This window comes from Thrips palmi, unplaced genomic scaffold (assembly GCF_012932325.1).
Source record: "Thrips palmi isolate BJ-2018 unplaced genomic scaffold, TpBJ-2018v1 HiC_scaffold_4, whole genome shotgun sequence".
NCBI classification, from domain to species: Eukaryota; Metazoa; Arthropoda; class Insecta; order Thysanoptera; family Thripidae; genus Thrips; species Thrips palmi.
Genome location: NW_023144631.1, coordinates 4980544 through 4999829, shown reverse-complemented (window position 1 = coordinate 4999829; position 19286 = coordinate 4980544). Strand labels below are relative to the sequence as shown.

Genomic DNA, 19286 nt, shown 5'->3' with positions numbered 1-19286 from the left:
ACGCCTCATGAGTGCGAGAGAGAGAGAGACAGAGGCCTTGCTCGCAGGTTGCAGTGCCGGCCGCGCTAATCATTGCTCCTCCGCCGGAAACGCGTCAACTATCAGAGAAAGTGTAGCGATTGGCGGCGGGGTGCCGCGGTGGCTCGGAGGCGCCGGTCGCGTGGCGTCGCGGTCTGCACGCGCACAACAAACTCATTCCGAGCGAGTCTGTCTCTCTCGCACTCAGTCGGCGCCCCGTGTGGGTGCGAGAGAGAGGAAGACCAGCTCGAAACCAGCCCGAAGGCGACGCACTGCCGCCACACCGCGAAAGCGACTCGCCGCCGCCACCGTGGTCCCCTTGGCCGCCGAGTTCGCGCGCACGGGGTGCTGGCTGCAGACTGAGAGTCGTTTTCGTCGCTCTGTCTCTCTCGCACCCACACGGGACGCCTAGTGAGTGCGAGAGAGACAGAGCGACGAACTAACGACTCTCGGAACCAGTCTGCAGGACCGTGCTGGACCGAGGCGGTCTTGTAGTCGGGGAGGAACTTTCTTCGGGCGAGCACGCCGACGACGCAGCGGGACGCGTCGCGGGGGCCGAGGACCGAGCACCGCGACGTCGTGGCCTCGGCGGCCATTAGCACTGCGTCACAGTGCAGGACCCTTTGTCATCGCGGCGTCGCAGAACTTCGTCGCTCTGTCTCTCTCTCGCCGCTCCAGAACGCCCCGAGTGCGAGAGAGACAAGGCGACGGAGGGCTGGTTCGAAAGCACCGTGGCTGCGTAGCGGTCGGGCATGTTCGGCAGGCCATGCCGTCCCAGCTTCGGAAAGACACCCTTGAGGTGTGGCGGCGTTCTGAGGGGTTTCCTCGTTTGTTTTTTTTTGTTGACTTCGTTCTGCAAAACCTCGCGGTTTTTGAAGCGGAGTGTACGGTGCGCCATTTCCCGCCTGGACGTGCGCTCCCCGGTGCATCTTATGATGAACAAGGCGGTGCACGGCTGCCGAGAAACATTAAAGTGGTTTCGAGTCGTAAATTGTGGCGGCCCGCCGCGCCCCGCCTTGCTCTGTGCTGTGGTTATCTCGCCGCTCCCTCTTTGCCGACCAACCCCTTGGCCGTGCGAGCGAGAGACAGCACGCCCCGCTCCGAAGGTGCGAGTGAGACGCAAGTGCGTGATTTGCTTTTGCCGGCAGAGGTTCGCGGTCCCTTTTCACACCGAGGAATGCAGCGGTGTGGATTTTTCGCGCGTCGCGTCGGCATCAGCGTCCCTGGTTCTTTTCTAAGGAGCCGTCTGTGCATCGAGTTTTGCCTACTAACAGAGGGGCAAGAAATCGTTGCCTGCCAGCCTGCCTTCCAGACGGCACATCTCAAAGGGGATTTCTTTTCCTGAATCCACGCCTGCTGGCTCGAAGCGTCGCCATAGGATTGTGAGAAACTCCGATTCCCCTTAGGTTTTCCCTTCCTGTCGAACTGCCCGGCGGCCGTCCAGTCGGCGGGCGGTGATAGTTCTGCCGCGACCTCTGCCTGCGCCAGTCTCGCTGGCAGGCTGCATAGGGCGGCCCGAGCGACGGAAGCGACTTCGATTGGAATCGTATAGCAATTTCGAGGTATCGATCTGTCCGGGTGACTTGGACCACCTCGTCAACGTAATCATTACTACCATCATGATCATCACCATCATCATCATCATCAGCTGCACGGCGTTTAGCCGACCGCATTGGGCAGTCGGGCAGTGGCGTTCAAAGGGACGGATTTCGATCAACAACCACTCTCGCTTGCCGCTGACCTGCCCGAAACTAGCGCCCCTCTCCTCGACGCCCATTGGCTCTGCCAAGTGCGTGGGGCCTTTTCCCGCGCGCCGCGGGTTCGATACCCGGTCAGTGCCGCCGCCGCCCCGTCATTTTTCTTTTATTGGTTTTGGCTCCCGCATGCATGCCGTGCTGTGGCCGCGCCATACCGCACACGCAGCTCACTAAAACTTTTTATTATGCGGTGGGTCTCGCGGTGTGCCCAGGCCGGCCCGGGCGGCGGGAGAAGGGAGCTGCTGGGATGAGAGGAAAAAGGTTGGGGGGGGGAGGAGGAGGAGCAGCTTGTGACCGCTAGGCACATACCCCGGGCAGGTCGGCCCCTTCGGCTGCGGTTACAGCACTGCGATAAAACGCGTGCCAATGCGACGCGCGCGCGCGGTGTGTGTGTGTGTGTGTGTGTGATGCCGCACCCGCGCCACACATAGCCAGCACAGGCTTTCATCGTCGAGGTGTCCGTGTGCATTCTATGGGTAACCACACCGCCGTCTTCTTCTTGTTTCTAATCCGGCGTTCGAAAGTCGTGTGTCGCGAAAGCATTCGCAAGGTGACCGACGTTCTTCGGACGCGGCCCCCACACTGGGCGAGTGCGGGCTGGAGAGGTTCGAGGGTGTGTGGTGTATCTATCAGACTCGCAGTTTAGATGCGGCATGCAGGTGTTTTTTGGTGGTGCCCATCATATTTTTTTGCCGCCCTGGCCTGGCAGCCCTGGGCCGGGCCAGCCTGCCTGGCGGTGGCTGGCGGTGCCTGGCGGGCCTTCCCTCCAGCGACAGGTGGGCGCGTGCGGGGCGGCGGCCGATAGCCATCTCGGAGGCGGCCTAATGGCGCAGAATGACACGCGGTTGGCGATCCATCACACTGCACTGCCTCGCACTGCCTGTGCACACGGACAGGTTTGTCAAACCGCTAATTCGAACGTAATCGATTCAATTAAATGCCTCCGCCTGCCGCTCTCGCCGGCCGGCCGACTGGGCAGCAGGCGTATCTACAAGGCCCCGGGTGTGCTGTCGAGCCATCGCTCTGTCTCTCTCGCACCCTCATGGAGAAGCCCATGAGTGCGACAGAGACAGAGCGACCAACCGATCTGGCTGGCCGCACTATGTTGCACGGCGCGGTGCAGCGGTTTTCCTTTGGTCGCCCTCACCGCGGCTGGCTTCGGCTGCCTCGGCCCGGCCTACTCCCTTTCCATGTACTCATCGCCAGGGAACTCCCTCGCTGCTGCTGATGACGGGCTTTTCGAAACGGTTTCTCACTTACAGTAAATCAAATTGAAAACGTGTGGGCGATAGAAAAAGTCGGAACTGGACGGCACCCTTGCAAAAACATGATGTACATTTGAAATAATGTGCTGTCATCCTATGACTTGATGATGATGATGATGATGATGACGATGACGACGGCAGCAAGATGATGACGATGTGTTGTTCTCCATCCTTTTGTTGTTATTACTGCTCCACTGGCGTGCAGTGCGGTAAAGCGTCGAGCGGCTTGATGTGAAAAACGCGACGCTGGGCTGCTGTTGCTCAGGGGCGCTGCTGGTTGCGGTGCGCGCCACACGGCGCCACACGGCGCCCCACACTGTGTGGGGTAATTAGCGGTGCCGACGTGATCCAGAGCAACGAGCGCGGCGAGGCCCTTGCGAGCTTGCAGCTCATGGGTCAAGATGTGGGTCGCGCCGTTTGCAGCGAGCTGAGATTGCTGAGCTTGCTGAGACGGCTGAGCTTTGCAGGGATTGCTGGCTGAGACGGCTGAGCTTTGTTGTCATTCCTGAGCTTTGTTGAGATTCCTGAGATGGCCGTGCTTTGTTAAGATTGTTGAGATGGCTGACCTTTGTTGCAATTGCTGAGCTTTGTACACATTCTTGAAATGGCCGTGCTTTGTTGAGATTGCTGAGATGGCTGAGCTTTCTGGAGACTGCTGAGATGGCTGAGCTTTCTGGAGATTGCTGAGATGGCTGAGCTTTCTGGAGATTGCTGAGATGGCTGAGCTTTGTGAAGATTGTCGAGATGGCTCAGCTTTGTTTAACTTTCTAAGATGGCTGAGCTTTGTTGAGCTTGCTCGCAAGTGGCTAGGAAAGCTGCGGCTACTTTTCGGAGGTCTCAAGGCCTGTGCCGCGCGCGGCAAGGCAAATATTCATTCATTAGCCCTCGAGTTGTTTTCTTTCTTGGTGAGCGGCTCTTTGCGTGTTTCGTGCAGCAGTAACGGTGGCAGAATTCGGACGAGGGTCCGCGCATTACCGCGAGCGGGCCTGATGTGGGTCGGCCTGGGGTCAGCCGAAAATGATGTTTATTTCGACGCCTTCTCTACAAATTGTTTGGTTGGTCAGTGTCGTACTATTTTTTTAAAGTGTCTGTATTTTTTTCTGGCCCTGACCTTCCTTCTCAAAATCTGGTCTCCTGCAGACTGATACCATCCCTGCGTCTTCCCTTCCCACCCCATGCCGTCGCCTCGCAGTGTCTCGTCCTGGTCTTGTCCGACTCCGAGATGCCCCCGCGGCTTTCTCCGTCGTCACTGGTCCTAGCGAGGTCCCGCCGGACCTGCTGGCCCTGCGACGCAATTTCTGGCCGCGACAGCGCCGCGCGGCAAGGCGCAAGATAACCCGAAACAATTTGCGTCTCCCACGACGCGGCGCCGCAAGTCCGGTAGGGCCCGCTCCGCTCCGCCCCGCCCCGCCCCGCCTCTCCGCGGCACGGCGCGAACTCCTGCCACGCTCTCAGAGAAATGGTTTCTCCAGCTTCATATTTCGGAGCGGCCAGGTTTCATGCGTTTTCCTCCCTTTTTTTCCGCGTTGGCTTCTGCTGATGTATGATCTCTGCGCGCGCCTCTCGCCTTCCTTTCGTCTGCTGCTTGCATCTGGTTTTGCTGTAGTATCTCATCGCCATGCCGTTCCCTCACGATATACGCCACACGTACACACACATACACGTACACACACACACACACACACACCTGTATACATAAACACTCACACACCTATACTAATGCGCGCGCACGCACGCACACACACACACACACACTTACACTCGAGGCGTTTGTTTTCCGTATGGTGCGAGTGAGAAAGTAATAATAACAGTGATCTGGCTGGGCCACTACTGTGTCGGTGCCGCGACCATTACGGTCGGAGCGGCGAGGCGAGTGTTGCATGCGGAGGTGTCAGGACTTGCGCGCGCGCGAACTTTCGGCAGTGGGCCGGCCGCGCGGCTCTGCGCGTGCTTTTGCGCACTCGCTCGCTTCTACACTGGCAAAACTAAAACTAAAACTAAAGGCAGTCACGTTTTGTTCTGGCGTTACTTTTACTCTTCAAGTCCTTACGACGCTCTTCTCGAAGCGTGCTGGCTGAGGTAGAGAAGAGGTGCTTAGGCATCCGTCCTCGCCGAGGCTTCGAGACATGTGTGGCAGGGGCAGTACGCTCGAAGTAACGCCCTGTGGCGCCCTCTGGTTTTACAGTGCCGCGTTTTCGGACGCAGACCTCTTCCTCTCGCTGGGCCGGGTGTCTTTGTGCGCGCTCCTTTTGTGAGACGACCGTGAGTCACCCGCGCGATGCACACTGCCAAAGTCGCGGCAGCACGCCGATGCCATACATACAGTGCCCGCTCTGTCTCTCTCACTTCTTCGGACGGTCCCATGCGTGCGCGAGAGAGACAGAGCGACGACGAAAGCGCGGTTGAGAAGTAGCCTGCTGCACTGCGGTGGTCGGCGCGACAGCGGAGCCGCCGTGTCGCCTGTGAGAGAGAAGGGAGTGTTCGGGGGGCCAGTTTTATGACCGATAATCCCTTCGCCTCCACACTCAGTAACACACACACACAAAGACACACACGCACACACACACGATGCACTTGAAGCGCTCGCCTGGGCGTCGTTTTGTTGTTTGCTCGCTTTGTTCCGTCCGCTCTCTCTGTCTCACTCCGGCACGCGGTCTGCCCCCTCTGTCTTTCTCTGTCTCTCTCGCACTCCGCGACCTGCCGTCCGTCCACTGCGGCATCGCGAATATAAAGCCTTCGGCCGCTCCTCTGCCGCTTTGCTGCGGAGAGGCTGCTGCAGGGTGATTACGAACGTCGCTCTCGTCGCTCTGTCTCTCTCGTACTCGTGCGGCGTCCCCCGTGAGGGTGTGAGAGGGACAGAGCGACGAAAGCGACACTCGGAATCAGTGTGCAGGGCATGTCAGGACGGCCCTGGCGAGCGCCTGTGGGGCCGGCGGTTGGCAGACCCGCCGCGCAGCCCTGCATGGCGCCGCGACACTGCCTACCTCGCAGGCGGTGGATCGGCACGGCACTGCAAGCACTCTCTGTCGCCGTGACGAATGTTTTCATTAAGCCGCCCCGCGTTTCCCATGCATGCATCGCATGCAGTCCGGCGTAACGGATTTTCCAGAGCACTTCCTGCCTTTCTGCCCGCGCATCTTAAAAGCCGGCGAGTGTGTGTGTGTGTGTGTGTGTGTGTGCGTGCGTGGCGGGGGTGGGGGAGCCCCGCCGTGTGTGCGTTTGCGAGTGTGTGAACGGACGACGAACCTGCCTCGCTCTGTCGCTCATGGAAGGAAGGTGGGGGAGAGGAGGATGTTTTAGAGGTGAGGTACTTGACTCCTCGGACGAGAGTACTCCGCACACATGCGCGCGCGCACACACTCGCGCACTCACACACACTCACTCAAACATGCACTCTGAGATGTACCGAGCCACGCGGGCTGTATACAGCACTGCACAGTAGTCGGATCGTGTTGTTGTCTTTCCCACCGGAATTAGTTGTGATTGCCGCCTCTTGTTCTCGCGTCCTTTTCCTATTTTTTCTTCTTCCTTCCTTGTTTATCCTTCACGCTCCTCGTCTCTCTCTCTCTCTCTCCCTTTGTCGCCGCGTCGCGCGTCATTGAGCGGCGCGGCGACGCGGCGAACCTAATTCCCGCTTTAATTGTGGCGCCGCGGTCGCTAATGGGTCCGCGGCCCCGCACTGTTCATCGGCCTGACATCGGCCGCCAGCGCCGTTGTTGTTGTTGTCGTCGCTGTTGTCATTGTTGTTTATGTTGGGCCTATAATGGCCGCGGGCCAGCCAAGGCTGGGATGGGGACACTTTCTTTGGACAGCCGTCGGCAAGCCATGAGACACCCGTGAGGCAGCCAGGGGCAAGCCATGAGACAGCCATGGCCAAGCTATGAGACTGGCAAGCCATGAGGCCGCCATGGCCAAGCCATGAGACAGCCATGGACAAGCCATGAGGCAGCCATGGGCAAAGCCATGAGGCGGCCATGGCCAAGCCATGAGACAGCCAGGCAAGCCATGAGGCAGAGACTGCTATGCGCCAGCCATGGGGAATGCGGCTGCGGCTGCCGTGCGACAAGGGTGCCATGCGGGACAGTCATGAGGCAGTCCATGTGGCTGCCATGACGCCGCCATGCCGCCGCCACGGGGCCCGGTCGGCTGGTCGGTGTCGCCGGGCCGGCGATGGTATCACGGCGGGGCCAAGCGTTAGGGCCAAGCGTCGGCGTCGCGGCGTCCCGGTCAGGACCGTCAGGACACGGCCGCCCCGCCCCGCCCCGCCCCGCCCCGGCCCGTCCCTCGAGCCGATCAGTGCTCCCTGATGGTGGCCGTGCACGCCGCCACGGTGCATGCGAGGCCTGTGTGCATTTCCCCTTCCCCTCTCCCGCTTCTCCCCTTCCCCTCCCCCTCTCCCGTTTCTCCCCTTCCCCTCCCCCTTCCCTGCGTGCGCCATGGGCCGCGGCTGCCAGGCACCTGACCGCGGCGCTGCGTGTCAAGGTGGGGCGCGGCCCTGCGCGACGCCCTGCCGTCGGTGTGCGTGCCTCGGTGCGTGCGGTACCGGCCGGCCTCCATGCAGTGGCGGATCCAGAGACGGCTTCTGGATGGGGGGGGGGACATAGTAGCAGTTTTTGTCCACTTCAAGCGGCAGCGTTTTGCCTACCTTCCAGGCGGTTATCTTGATGTAAAATAGGGTGGGGGTGGGGGCAAAACCCTTCGGACATCACTGCAGGGCTGCGTTGACAGCATGCGATCATTGGTGATCCAGCCTCGGGTTCATGGTTCGAGTAAGCGGCACGCCCCAGTCGGAGCGCCTGCGAAGTCCCGGAGGCCGTCCCGCCGCGCTCGCCTGCTCGGCGGGCCGCCTGCCGCACAGGCGCTCTCCGCCGCGGGGTGCGGCGCGGCCTCCTCGCGGAGCGGCGGGGTTCTTCTAGGCGGGGCTGCAGGGCCGCGATGCGGACTCCGAAGGATCGTTTCGTCGCTCTGTCCCTGTCGCACCCACGGGCCGTCCCGTACACGGGTGCGAGAGAGGCAGAGCCTTGCAGGCCGGCGAGGCGAGGTGGCGGACTCACATTGTATGCGCGCAGTGGAGCAGCGAGGCGCTGCCATGCCGCTGTCGCGTTGGGCAAGCGCCCAATCGCCATTACCGGTGGAGTGGAGGAGGGGTGAATCACTCCGGGAGCAACGCCACGCCACGCCCCACCGCGGGGATGCCCCCGACACACGTCCCTGCCGACGCCGCGGCCGGGCCATTGAACAATGGAGCCCCTCCCCCCCTCCCCTCCCTCCGGCCGCGCCCACGCCGTGCCCCCGAGGCCGTGAAGCTCCACGCCCGCGGCTGCATCGAGATGACTTGGCAGCGATGACCTTTTCGCGCCCAAGTGACAGGCGTCGATGATTCTGCCCACACACACACACACACACACACACACACACACACACACGGAGGGTCCGCTACTCCGCCCCGCCCTCACCTCCCCGCACGCATGGCCGGCCGTCTCCATTTCCATGTGGCCCGCTATGCACATTGTTTGCCGGGCTATCAGAGAGCCCCTCCCTCCTTCCCCCCCTCCCCCTCCCCCTCCTCCCATGCAACCGGTACCTGCTGTCCGTCGCCGCACCTCTCCATCGGGAGCACACACTGCTCTGCCGTCATGCGAGCCACGTCACGGCAGGCCCGTGTGTGTGTGTGTGTGTGTGTGTGTGTGACGCTGTGCTGCTCCACTCTGACGCGGAATTGCACCCTGTCCGTGGCCTGCGGGTTCTGCGCGGGGAAGGATGGTGGTGACATGGCGGTGGTTGCGCAGTCGGGCCGGCGGGGTGGCGGCGTTCGCGGATTCAGCTGTTTTGGGCATGGCTTTGTTGCGGTTTTTCGACTTCGTTGGCCCGTTAGAACCCTTGAAAGTCGGCCTCTCAGACTCGAACTCTCAAAGTCGAACCCTTGAAGTTGACCGCACGAAGTCGAGCCCTCGAACGTGCCCCCGACGCCGCTCCGTGTGTCACTGCGGGCCGCGGCGTGTGAGGCTGCCCGCTGACGCGGCTGACGGACGCGAGGCGCCAGGCCAGGCCCCGCCAGGCCCCGCGAGGTTGAGGGGCCGCGGGCCGCGCGTCACGTCACTGATATGATATGCATCTCCGGCTTTCTCCGTCCAGGAAGAACAAATGACGGGTGTCTTCTTTTCTTCCCCCGCTAGGCGGCCAGCAGACTCGCCCTGTCCCTCTCGCACTCGCGGGGCGTTTCGCGCGGGTGCGAGAGAGACAGAGCGACCTCTCGGAATCAGTGTGCCGGGCCTCCCAGCTAGAGCACGCGGCCACGCGGCCGGGCAAGCTGCGAACGCGGCTATCAGCAGACGGACGACGCCGAGGTCGCCCTGTCTCTCTCGCACTCGCGCGGCGCGCGGCCAAGGAGCGAGAGAGACAGAGCGCGCATCAGCATGCGGAGGCTGCGCGGCGGATGAGTCTCCTTCCGGACAGCCGCGCGTTTTTCCTCGTCTCCGCGTATCAGCGCCAAGTGGCGCCGTTTGTCTGTGCCTCTGCGGACTCATTCGAGAGTCGTTTTCGTCGCTCTGTCTCTCTCGCACTCATGGGGCGTCCCGTATGGGTGCGAGGGAGACAGAGCGACGAAAACGACTCTCGGGATCAGTCTGCTGCTGCCTGCATGCCGGGGCGCCAGTGAGTTTGGCGTGCAGCAAGTGTGTCAGTGACCGCCTTTGATAGCGAAGTGACCTTGCCGGGACTGGACGTCTTGAGGAGGACGGGGTTGTCCAAACCAGGTCAAACCGGCAAACTATTTGTTTCGCTTTTTAGCGGTGTACTTTTCCCGCGGCGCGTTTGGTGGGCGGCAGACGCGTCGCCACTGCCGTGCTGTTGTAGGGCCGCCTCCCTGCGGACTGATTCCGAGCGTCGCTTCCGTCGCTCCGTCTCTCTCGCACTCAGGGGCGTCCCGCATGGGTGCGAGAGAGACGGAGCGACCAGCACGACTCTCGGAGCCGGTCCGCAGGGAGGCGCCGAGGGCGTCTCATAATCCGATCATTATCCGATCCCAATCTGCGCGGCGTGGCGGCCCGCCCTGCTGGCCCTGCAATAAATACGGGAAGTGTTCCGCGGTCGGTCCGGCTCGGCTCGGCTCGGCTCGGCTCGGCTCGGCTCGGCTCGGCCCGGTGCGATTCGGTAAGTGGCGTGCCGGGGCGGCATCGCGAAGACGCGCCGAACGCCGGGGTAATTAAGAGGAGGGCATCGGGCGATGCACCGCCCATTCCGAACACCGCACCGTCCGTCTCCCTCGCACCCCCACGCGTCTACAGAACGGCCTGCGAGTGCGAGAGAGACGGAGCCTGTCACTCGGAGGCGTCCCGACGGCTTCGACGGCTTCCAGGAGGCGCGGTGCTCGGCGGACCATGCGAGGCGCGCTTCCCCGGGGAGGCTTGCTCCAAAGCATCGTCGCTCCGTCTCGCTCGCACCCCCACGTGACGCCCCATGAGTGTGGGAGAGACGGAGCGATGATCCTTCGGCTGCAGGACGACGCCCATTAGCAGTGACGTCATCGTCTCGTTATCGCGCCCCGTCCGCTCCGTTTTGCTTTGCATTGGTGATTACGAAGACGGCGCTCGCCGCCAATGGGAGGCGATGTGAGCGCCGAACCACCTCACAGTGGGCCAGAAGACCGGTGGAGGTGGCCAAAACTCTGGACGCGGTTTGAGCTCCAGAGTCGCTAAATGGAACTCGAATCGAACGTGTGACCCCACCAATGGATTGCTCTCCGAACGAGGAGTCCATTGGTGGGGTCACACGTTCGATTCGAGTCCTGATTAGCTACTCTGGAGCTCAAAACGCGTCTGGAGTTTTGGCCGCCGGCGCTGGTCTTCTGGCCCACTGTGCACCCTCTCTGTAAGTTGCACTGTAAAGAGATCAGTGGTGATTTCATCACGTGATGGCCGGCTAACTTTACCCTTATATGTGAGTTTTCAAACCTCCCACACAGTGCCGACAACAGTATCACCTGAAACTTCTTTGGGAAACATTTAGAGTGTAGGAACAAGCGCTCACTTTTTTTTGCATCCGTTTCTTTCTTTCCCGCGTTTATTCACTGCAAGTGCAAGCGAACCGAACCCCTCGCCATGGCATCGCCGTTTCTTCATTTTGCCGGGACTTTCTTCGCGCTGCTTTCGCTGCCGTCGTCTCATTTGGGTGCATTCCAGAATTCCACAGTGCAGCGGTGTGTCCGCGCGCCCCTCAGTCATTCATTGGCACAGGGAAACGGTCGGTCGGTCGGTCGGCGTTGCTTGTCTCGAACAGTGCAGTCGCTCCGTCTCACCGACGCGGGACGCCCCATGAGTGCGAGAGAGACGGAGCGACGCGCGGCGTTCGGAATCAGTCCGCCGGTGTCGCCGCGTGCGTCCTGCGGTTGGCACCGCTAATTGTACGGGGTGCTTTCACGTCTTACGCACTCCAGAGACTCCAGCCGCTCCAGCCAGCCCGCGCGGCACGCGGCACATCCAGCAGCAGCGAATTTCCAGTCCGCACACCTAAATGTTTTTGCACAAATTTTGTACCAGACATCACAGTTTTTTGTGCACACGAACTTTTCGTACAAGTTTGTACAAAAGTTTCGTACAACTTTCGTACACAAAATTGGCGAAAAAAATAGGCAGTTTTTTTCGTACGAAAATTGTACGAAAATTTCGTGTGCACAAAAAACTTTGATGTACATGACTTTTAGTGTGCGCGTTTCCCATTTCTATTTCTTTTGTGTGTGAAGAAGAACGAAAAGGAGAAGAAGGAGGAGGGGAGGGCCGGCGGTGCGCTGCTGGCCCCTGGCCACTCTGGGGCAGCTAGAAAGTTGCACGATGTCACTGCGTTATCAGTTTTATCGCCCCGAGGATGGCCGTGGCCGGCTCGTTAAAATAATTTGAGGCTGCGGCGGGCGGTCCTGCCTGCCGGGCCGCGCGCTTGCCCAAATGCATTTCTTGTTTATGGCGATGCTGTTGTTGTTGTCGTCGCTGCTGCCTCCAAAGGGCCTCCTCCCTCACCCCATTCCGCGCTGGCCGCGAATGCGATCCGACCCCCGACGCCACCGCGGCTCAGGTTCGCACAGCACACTGATTCCGACAGTCGTTTCCGTCGCTCGGTCTCGCTCGCACTTGTGGGACATCCCGTGTAGGTGTGAGAGACGGAGCGACGAAAACGACTCTCGGAATCAGTGTGCTGGCGCAGTGCGTCGCGTCGCCGCGGCCGCGACGCCGTCGGCGGCGACGTGCTCGCCGCGGAATCCGTCCACCCGCCGCCGCCGCCACCACAAGCAGACCGTGCTCGCGGCACCAGGCCCGACGCCGCCGCCGCGGTGCGCGCGAAATCTGATCGTTTTGTTTTCATCCGAGAAAGGGGCAGCGAAGTAAAAAGGCGCACGTGATGATATCTCAATATCGTGGCGGCGGCCGGTGGAGCGCGGCGCGCCGGAGCGGAAGTCCACAAAAACAGGAGACGTCCGGCGGCACGACGTCCACGACGACGACGACGGCCTGCTGACGGAGGAAAGGGAAAATAAGACGGCGCGGCACGACGACGACACGGACGACATGCTCGTGCACATGTTTGCATGCCCCCTCCCCCCCCTCCCCTCCGCGGCCCGTCCCGTCGTGACGCGGCGGACTTGGCTGCCGGCGAGGCGGCGGCGCTTTTCGGCCGCGGAGCGTAATGTCTTTTAATTGGCGTCGAAAACAACGCCGCGGTCCGCTTGGCCGGCGTGACGGCGGCGCTCTCCAGGTCGCCGACGAAGACGGGCCGTGCCCCTCGCCGACGACGACGACACGTCGAACGCGAGTGGCCGACGCGGCCATGTTGGGCGTCACTGTCCCCGCGGTGCCCCGCGGCCGCCGCGGCGTGGACCGCTCGGGGAAAGCCCTCCCCCTCCCCTCCCCGCCCCGCCGCCTCGTGATGCAATTGTGGCGGACGATTCGGGCGCTAAACGAAATCCGTGACGCTCTGGCGTGCCCGAAAGCCGTCGTGGACGCCGCTAATCCTGCCCCGCCCCGCCTCTTGGGGCAGTCCTTGATGAGGGCCCCGCTTGGGGACAGTCCGTTTTCGCAAGGGTCCCACACAGTCCAAACCCTCGCTGAAGCACCCTCGCGTCGGTGGCCTGGCGGACGGGGGCGCCGCGCCTCCACTGTATGAATGCATCGCACAGTGAAAGTGTTCAGGCGTCGCATATGGTGCGAACATCCTCACTGCGTCAAGGGCGATGACGACGCACGGGGCACCCCGTGGGAGAGGAGTGCAGCCAGCACTCTGCCCCTGGGACTGTGGCCGGCCAGGGCCAGCTCGCAGTGGGCCAGCAGGTCAGTTTCAGGCGGACAGCAGTCTGATTCCGAGAGTCGCTGCTGTAGCTCTGTTTCTCTCGCACTCATGGGGCGTCCCGTATAAAGAGCGAGAGAGACAGCGACAAGACGACTCTCGTAATCAGTTTGCAGGACAGGATCACGGCGTGGTGGTTTCTTCGCTCGCCGTCAAGCTCATTTTGGCGCTCCCTCGTGTCACAGTCTAAATATATCTAGATATCTTTCTCTGAGGGAAAGACTCCTTTGACCTGCCCTTGGCCTCACATCCCCCGCGACTCAGAGGCCACCTCCTCGCTTTCCGGCCGCCCTTGCCCGCCTTCTGGCCGCCTGCTTTACCGTTGCCATTGTTCCGCGCAGCACTTTGTACGAAAGCGCCCGAATGTGGGACCCGACAAAATGATCGCACCTACCGAGCGAGTGTGGCACTGCCAGCCAGGCACTGCACTGCAGCGGAACCCCTGAGTCACGGGGAACGCCGGCCGCGGCATACTCCGTGTTAAGTGCGGCAATAAAAGTCGGCCAGGTGAAAAGAAAAATAGCCCGCCTTTGTTGGGATTCGAACCCACGGCCGCGGCCCCGTGCGCGCGCCAGCGGTCTCCGTTCCGCCACGCTGGCCGCATGTGTTTACCGTCGCGGATTTGAGAGACCCCTCGTTCGGCTGGCCGGAATCTGCATCACGGCGCGGGTGAAGAGAGAGAGAGAGAGAGAGAGAGAGAGAGAGAGAGAGAGAGAGAGAGAGAGAGAGAGAGAGAGAGGCCGGATCGTGCTCCAGGCCGTGGAGGCCCCGGACAAGCCCCGCGGGTATCGCACGCCGTAATCGGCCCGCTCTGTCACTCCCGCGGCCCGCGGACTCCAGGCCCTGGACAAGGCTCTGGACCCTCTGCCTCTGGGCGGCGCGGCGGCTACGGCCGCGTGGGTGCGAGAGAGACGGCGGTCCGGACTACAATGGGGCACGGCGGGAACGTCTTCTTCGTGGCCGCCCGGCTGGCTGATCTCCAACTGTCTCCGTCGCACTCGTGGGCGGTGGGAGTGCGAGAGAGACAGGCGGCAGGGTAGGTTAGGCCGCACGGCGTCACCCGAGATGATGAACGCCGCGTGTTTCGTCGAGTCGTCGCCAAAGTGGCCGGCGGCAAGCCAGCGGCGCGGCGAGGCTGACTTTTCACACTTTCACGCTCGCCAACTCGCGACGCCGAGCGGCTGAGGGAGGGTGGTGCGAGGATCGTCAGGGAAAAATCAAGGATTTTCAAAAAGCGGAATCTACAAACGAACTAGCAGTCCTGCTGGAATACCCTTTTCCAAATCAAGGGAAACGTTCCGGATGGATAAGTCACCGTCTTTTCGAACGGCTCTGTCTTGTCCAACGAGGAGAGTCCAGGCGCTGCCGCGGCGGCGTGAGGCGCGAGGCGTCGCGGCCGTCCTGGCGCGGCTCCATCAGCCGGGAAGTCAGTCTCTCTGATCGAAGCCGCCCAAAAATTAACCCGGCGCCATAATGACCCTGCCGGCCGAGTCGTGCGCGGCGCGGAGAGTGTTTCGTGACTCCGAGACTCGTTTTCGTCGCGCTGTCTCTCTCGCACTCGTGGGGCGTGCCGTCTGGGTGCGAGAGAGACAGAGCGACGAAGACGACTCTCAGTCTGCAGTGCAGGACAGGCAAGTGGGATGTGGCCGTAAAGTCCAGTCCGTCTCCGCGACACAGCCGAAGCAGCCCTGCAGACCGATTCCGAGAGTCGTTTTCGTCGCTCTGTGTCCCTCGCACTCAGAGGGTGTCCCGTATGAGCGCGAGAGAGACAGAGCGACGAAAGTGACTCCCGGATCAGTGTGCCGGCGCCACGCGGCCACGCGGCGCCGACCCGCGAAAGCGAAAGGAAATTGGGAGACGCGAACAAAGGCGGCCACTATCGGTTATGGGCTGCGTGAGGCACGCCAGGGCGCGCTGCCTGCCTGCCGGCCGCCTGGTTATTTACACACGACGTCCGCCACACGCCCCGCCACGGCAGACCGGATGACCCCGCGACCCCGCGGCGGCGATGCGAGAAAAGGCGGCGACGAAAGCGGAAATCCTTTTTACGGAGGACAAGCCGGTGAGCGAAGCGGCCAAGCCGAGGCGTGGCGCGCGAGTGGATACAAGTTTGTTTTTTTGTTGTGTTGGTTTCCTTGTTCATGTCTTTCGGTTTGTCGTCGTGGTTGTCACCTCACGGCGGCTCACGCCCCGCGGCCGCGCGTGGATGGACACGGACGGACACTGGACAGGCAGTGAAAGTGTCATCGGGGCGTGATTCGGACTTCTCGTGTGTGTGTGTGTGTGTGTGTGTGTGTGTGGCGTCCAGTTGTGTGGGTCACCTTTACTCCGCTGCGCCCTCACCCTGGCGAGGGGATAAACCAGCGCCCCATTCATGTCGGTTCGTAAATTCGGCCGCGGCTCTCTGCTCTCAAGTCTTTCGGCTCTCAGGTCCTGGCGTGGCGTGGCGTGGCGTGCCGGACTTCCCCGGTGGGTTTTAATGACCCTGCAGGGCCCACTCACTATCGGCACGCGTTGGAGGAGGCGGCGGCGGCGAGGTCCGCGGCGTCCGGCCCCAGATGGGATCGCACTCTCTTTTTCGGGCCGCCTCGCGCCTCGCGATCGAGACGTCTGTTCGATGTCTCGATCCGACGCCCGATTTTAATTTGGTTCGGGTTAGTTTTGGCGTTTCAGGTCAAAACTTCTCTGGAAGATGCGAATATGGACTGACCTTCCGTATCTGGATACGGACAGCTGTTTCGAACGGAAGGTCTCCTTTGAGTTTGCGAAATCTCAAAGGATCTGAAAAACATGCGAAACGTTAAAGAGAGCTCTTAGTTAATTTTTCGGCGAGATTTTTTTGGCGGGTGCCAGACAGCTCCGGGGTGGACGTCTCGGTGTCGTCGGCGTCCTGCCTCGGTGGCGGCCTTGGCGATGCACACCGAGAGCGTCCTCATCAAGTCCGCGCGGTGCAGCCGGCGAGACGGATTGGGGAGGGGGGGGGCTCTATAAGGGACGCGGCGGGTCGAACAATTACAGGACTCGGGGCGTTAGGGACGCGTCATGCCGCCGTTGCGACACTAAGTGCCGGCATTAGCATGCAGGGCAGCCCGCAGACTCATTCCGAGAGTCGCTTTCGTCGCTCCGTCTCTCTCGCACTTACACGTTGCGCCCTATGAGTGCGAGAGAGACAGCGACGAAAACGCACTCTCGGAATCAGGCGGCCGGGCAAGGCGCGGCCGACACTGCAGATTACTGGTCGCCCTGGGTCAACGTGCGTGCACTCGACCCACCCCTCTTTCCCCGCCCCTCCCTTACCCCTTTCGGTCCCCCCTCCGCCATCCTCGTCCCATAATCCATGACCTGCCCCATCGCTCTACGTCTATCGTTGTGGGCGTCTAGGCTGACGACCTGCATACGGTTGTTGTTCTTTTTTTTTGAAAGAAAAGAATGCTCTTTAATCTCGCAAATTGGCACTAAAAGGTAATGTGGCACGCGGCGGCCCGGAATGAACACACTGCGACTCCCAGGCAGTGCAGGCAGTGCAGGCACTGAGGTGACGCCCCCAGTGCATGGGTCTCAGACTGGAGACGATGCGCGGGCCACACCGTTGGGACCTCTATCTCTCTTTCCTGTTCTCATGCGCACCGTACAACTTGGTTTGTCTATTTCCAGCCGGACCCCTACCTACTCAGTGCCTTGCTCAGTGCACCCTAAACAGCTGTTTCTTGAACAAAGAAAACTGACTTCCAGCAAGTGAATCTACTGAAAACGTTTAAAGCAAATTTGTTTGATTTAATAGCATACATTATCTTGCCCCAAGAAACGGCATTTTAGGGTGTGGGACGCGAACCTCGGCCCGGAAACTGAGGGGACCGCTATTAGTGGAGTAACCCGAGACGGTTTCGGCCTGTGGGGCGTGGGGCGGGGTCACACAAAGGTTTTGATTGATTGGATTCGTTGCTGCTTCGCGTGGAGTCTGGTGTACGGTTAGGCCAGAGTGACAAATTGGACTGCTGGTCGCGTTTTCGTGTTTTGGTGGTTGTGTTTCGGCCTCCCACGTGGCAGAGCTCCCACTTTAAGGAGGCAAGGAATCCTTCCAGGCACTACGTGTCGAGAGGGGTTACTAAGCAATGTCCCATGATGATGATGATGATGATGATGATGATGATGATGATGACGATGATGATGATGCTGTAGTTCATGATGGTGTTGTTCTTGATGATCATGATGTTCTTCATGATAATGATGTTTTTCATGATGACGGTGGTGTTGATGATGTTGATGATGACCATGTTGGTGGTGATGTGGTAGTACCGCTCACACCCTGCGACAGCCACTCTAACGGCGCCCTCCTCCTTTCGTCCACAGGAACACCAGCGGCCGCCCATCTACAACCCCGAGGACTATGCCCAGTCACTGCGCAAGTTCGGGCGCCGCACGCCGGCCCCTGGCGGCACGGGGCCTGGCGGGGCGTCGCCGGGCATCAACGGGGCATCCACGCCGGGCGCCTCGCCGCCGGGCGGCGGCCGCCTGGACAGCAAGTGCAACAAGTCGACGCTGGGCTCCAGCAAGTCGGCGTCGTGCGCCGCGCTGCCCACCCTGGGCGGGCCGCAGGGGCCACTGTCCTCCGCCAGCGCCATGTCCACGGCGGGCAGCCACCGCGGCTCGGCCAGGGGCTCCACCGAGAACCTGCGGCCGCAGCAAGCCGCTCCCCACGGCGCCCCCCAGCAGCAGCAGATGCAGCAGATGGAGCCCGAGATGAGCCTGAGGCAGTTCGACAGTGTGGGCGAGCTGCTTAACAAGCTCAAGGCGGACCTGCGGCTGGCCTTCCCCAGGTAAGTCATTTCCGTTTTACTCAGGGGGTAAGTTGGGGGAGAAAATTACAAGGCCAAGAGAAGTACAAACCCCATCCCACAGGATTTCAGACTGAGATTTCAATTTTTAGATGTAATAACTGGTGGAGGGATGACTCCGGTCATGATGCTAGCTCCACAAGGGCGTACTTCTTCGACCCTCTACTTTCCTTCCCCAACTTCCCCTTCATCCCCTGAAGCCGTGAAGTCTAGCGCGAAACCAGAGGGGGACAAAGTGAACAATTGACCCCCAGATAGCCACCTGAAAAGTAGAAAAATCGAGAAAAATAGCAACACTTTGCACCTGTCGGTAGGCGAAATATGCCACTTCGCCCCTCCCTCAGGCTGACCCTGGACCCGCCACTGCGCGCTCCGAGCGACGCGGTGGCCCCACGCGTATGCAGCGCGTACCGACCGGCCGATAGAGAAATCACAGTCCGACGCACAGGCGGTCTCCGCAGCCTTGCAGTCTTATTGGCCCAGACGTCTTGTCTTCGTTAGCCAGACCCCCCGATCCGCTATCGCACGGCCATCGGCCATCGGCATGGGCAGCGCACATCGATACCGCTCGCAGACATTCGCAAACGCTTGCGAGGACGGCCAGAAAGCACACGCCACCCCGGCGGCACGGCACGCCACGGCACGCCACGCGGCACACGACCAACGGCCAGGGACGTGACATCTATCCCGGTGGTCAGGGGTGCACTCACTCATGCGCCACTCACACTCACTCACACACACACACACACACACACACTATCAGACACTCACACGCGCCAAACCTGGACCTGGTACCTGCCCTTGACTTTGCGGTCCGGGGCCTGTCCCTGTGGTGGTGTGGCGGCTGTGGTATTGGTAGTCCTGCCGCAGATTTCGCGACTGTGTGTGTGTGTGTGTGAATTCTCTCGTGTGTCTGTGTGTGTGCGAGGACAGGTTCGCGTGCATTGCGGTCTTAACCACCTGGCACCGTTTGGCGAGGTTGACTTAGTGAGCCTCTTGATGGATGAACCTACCTGGCACGGAGTGTGTCTGTGTGTGTGCGTGTGTGTGTGGCGACGAGAAGCTGAAGAACGTGAAGA

General features: G+C 61.1%; 1 protein-coding gene across 1 annotated transcript in view; it reads left to right on the top strand.

Moving 5' to 3' along the window:
• Window positions 1-19286, top strand: part of LOC117649327 — a 123415-nt gene that overhangs the window by 75468 nt on the left and 28661 nt on the right. Inside the window, exon 3 of the mRNA XM_034391965.1 lies at window positions 17723-18189. Coding sequence (XP_034247856.1) covers window positions 17723-18189 — 467 coding nt within the window. The remainder of the gene's footprint in view (window positions 1-17722; window positions 18190-19286) is intronic.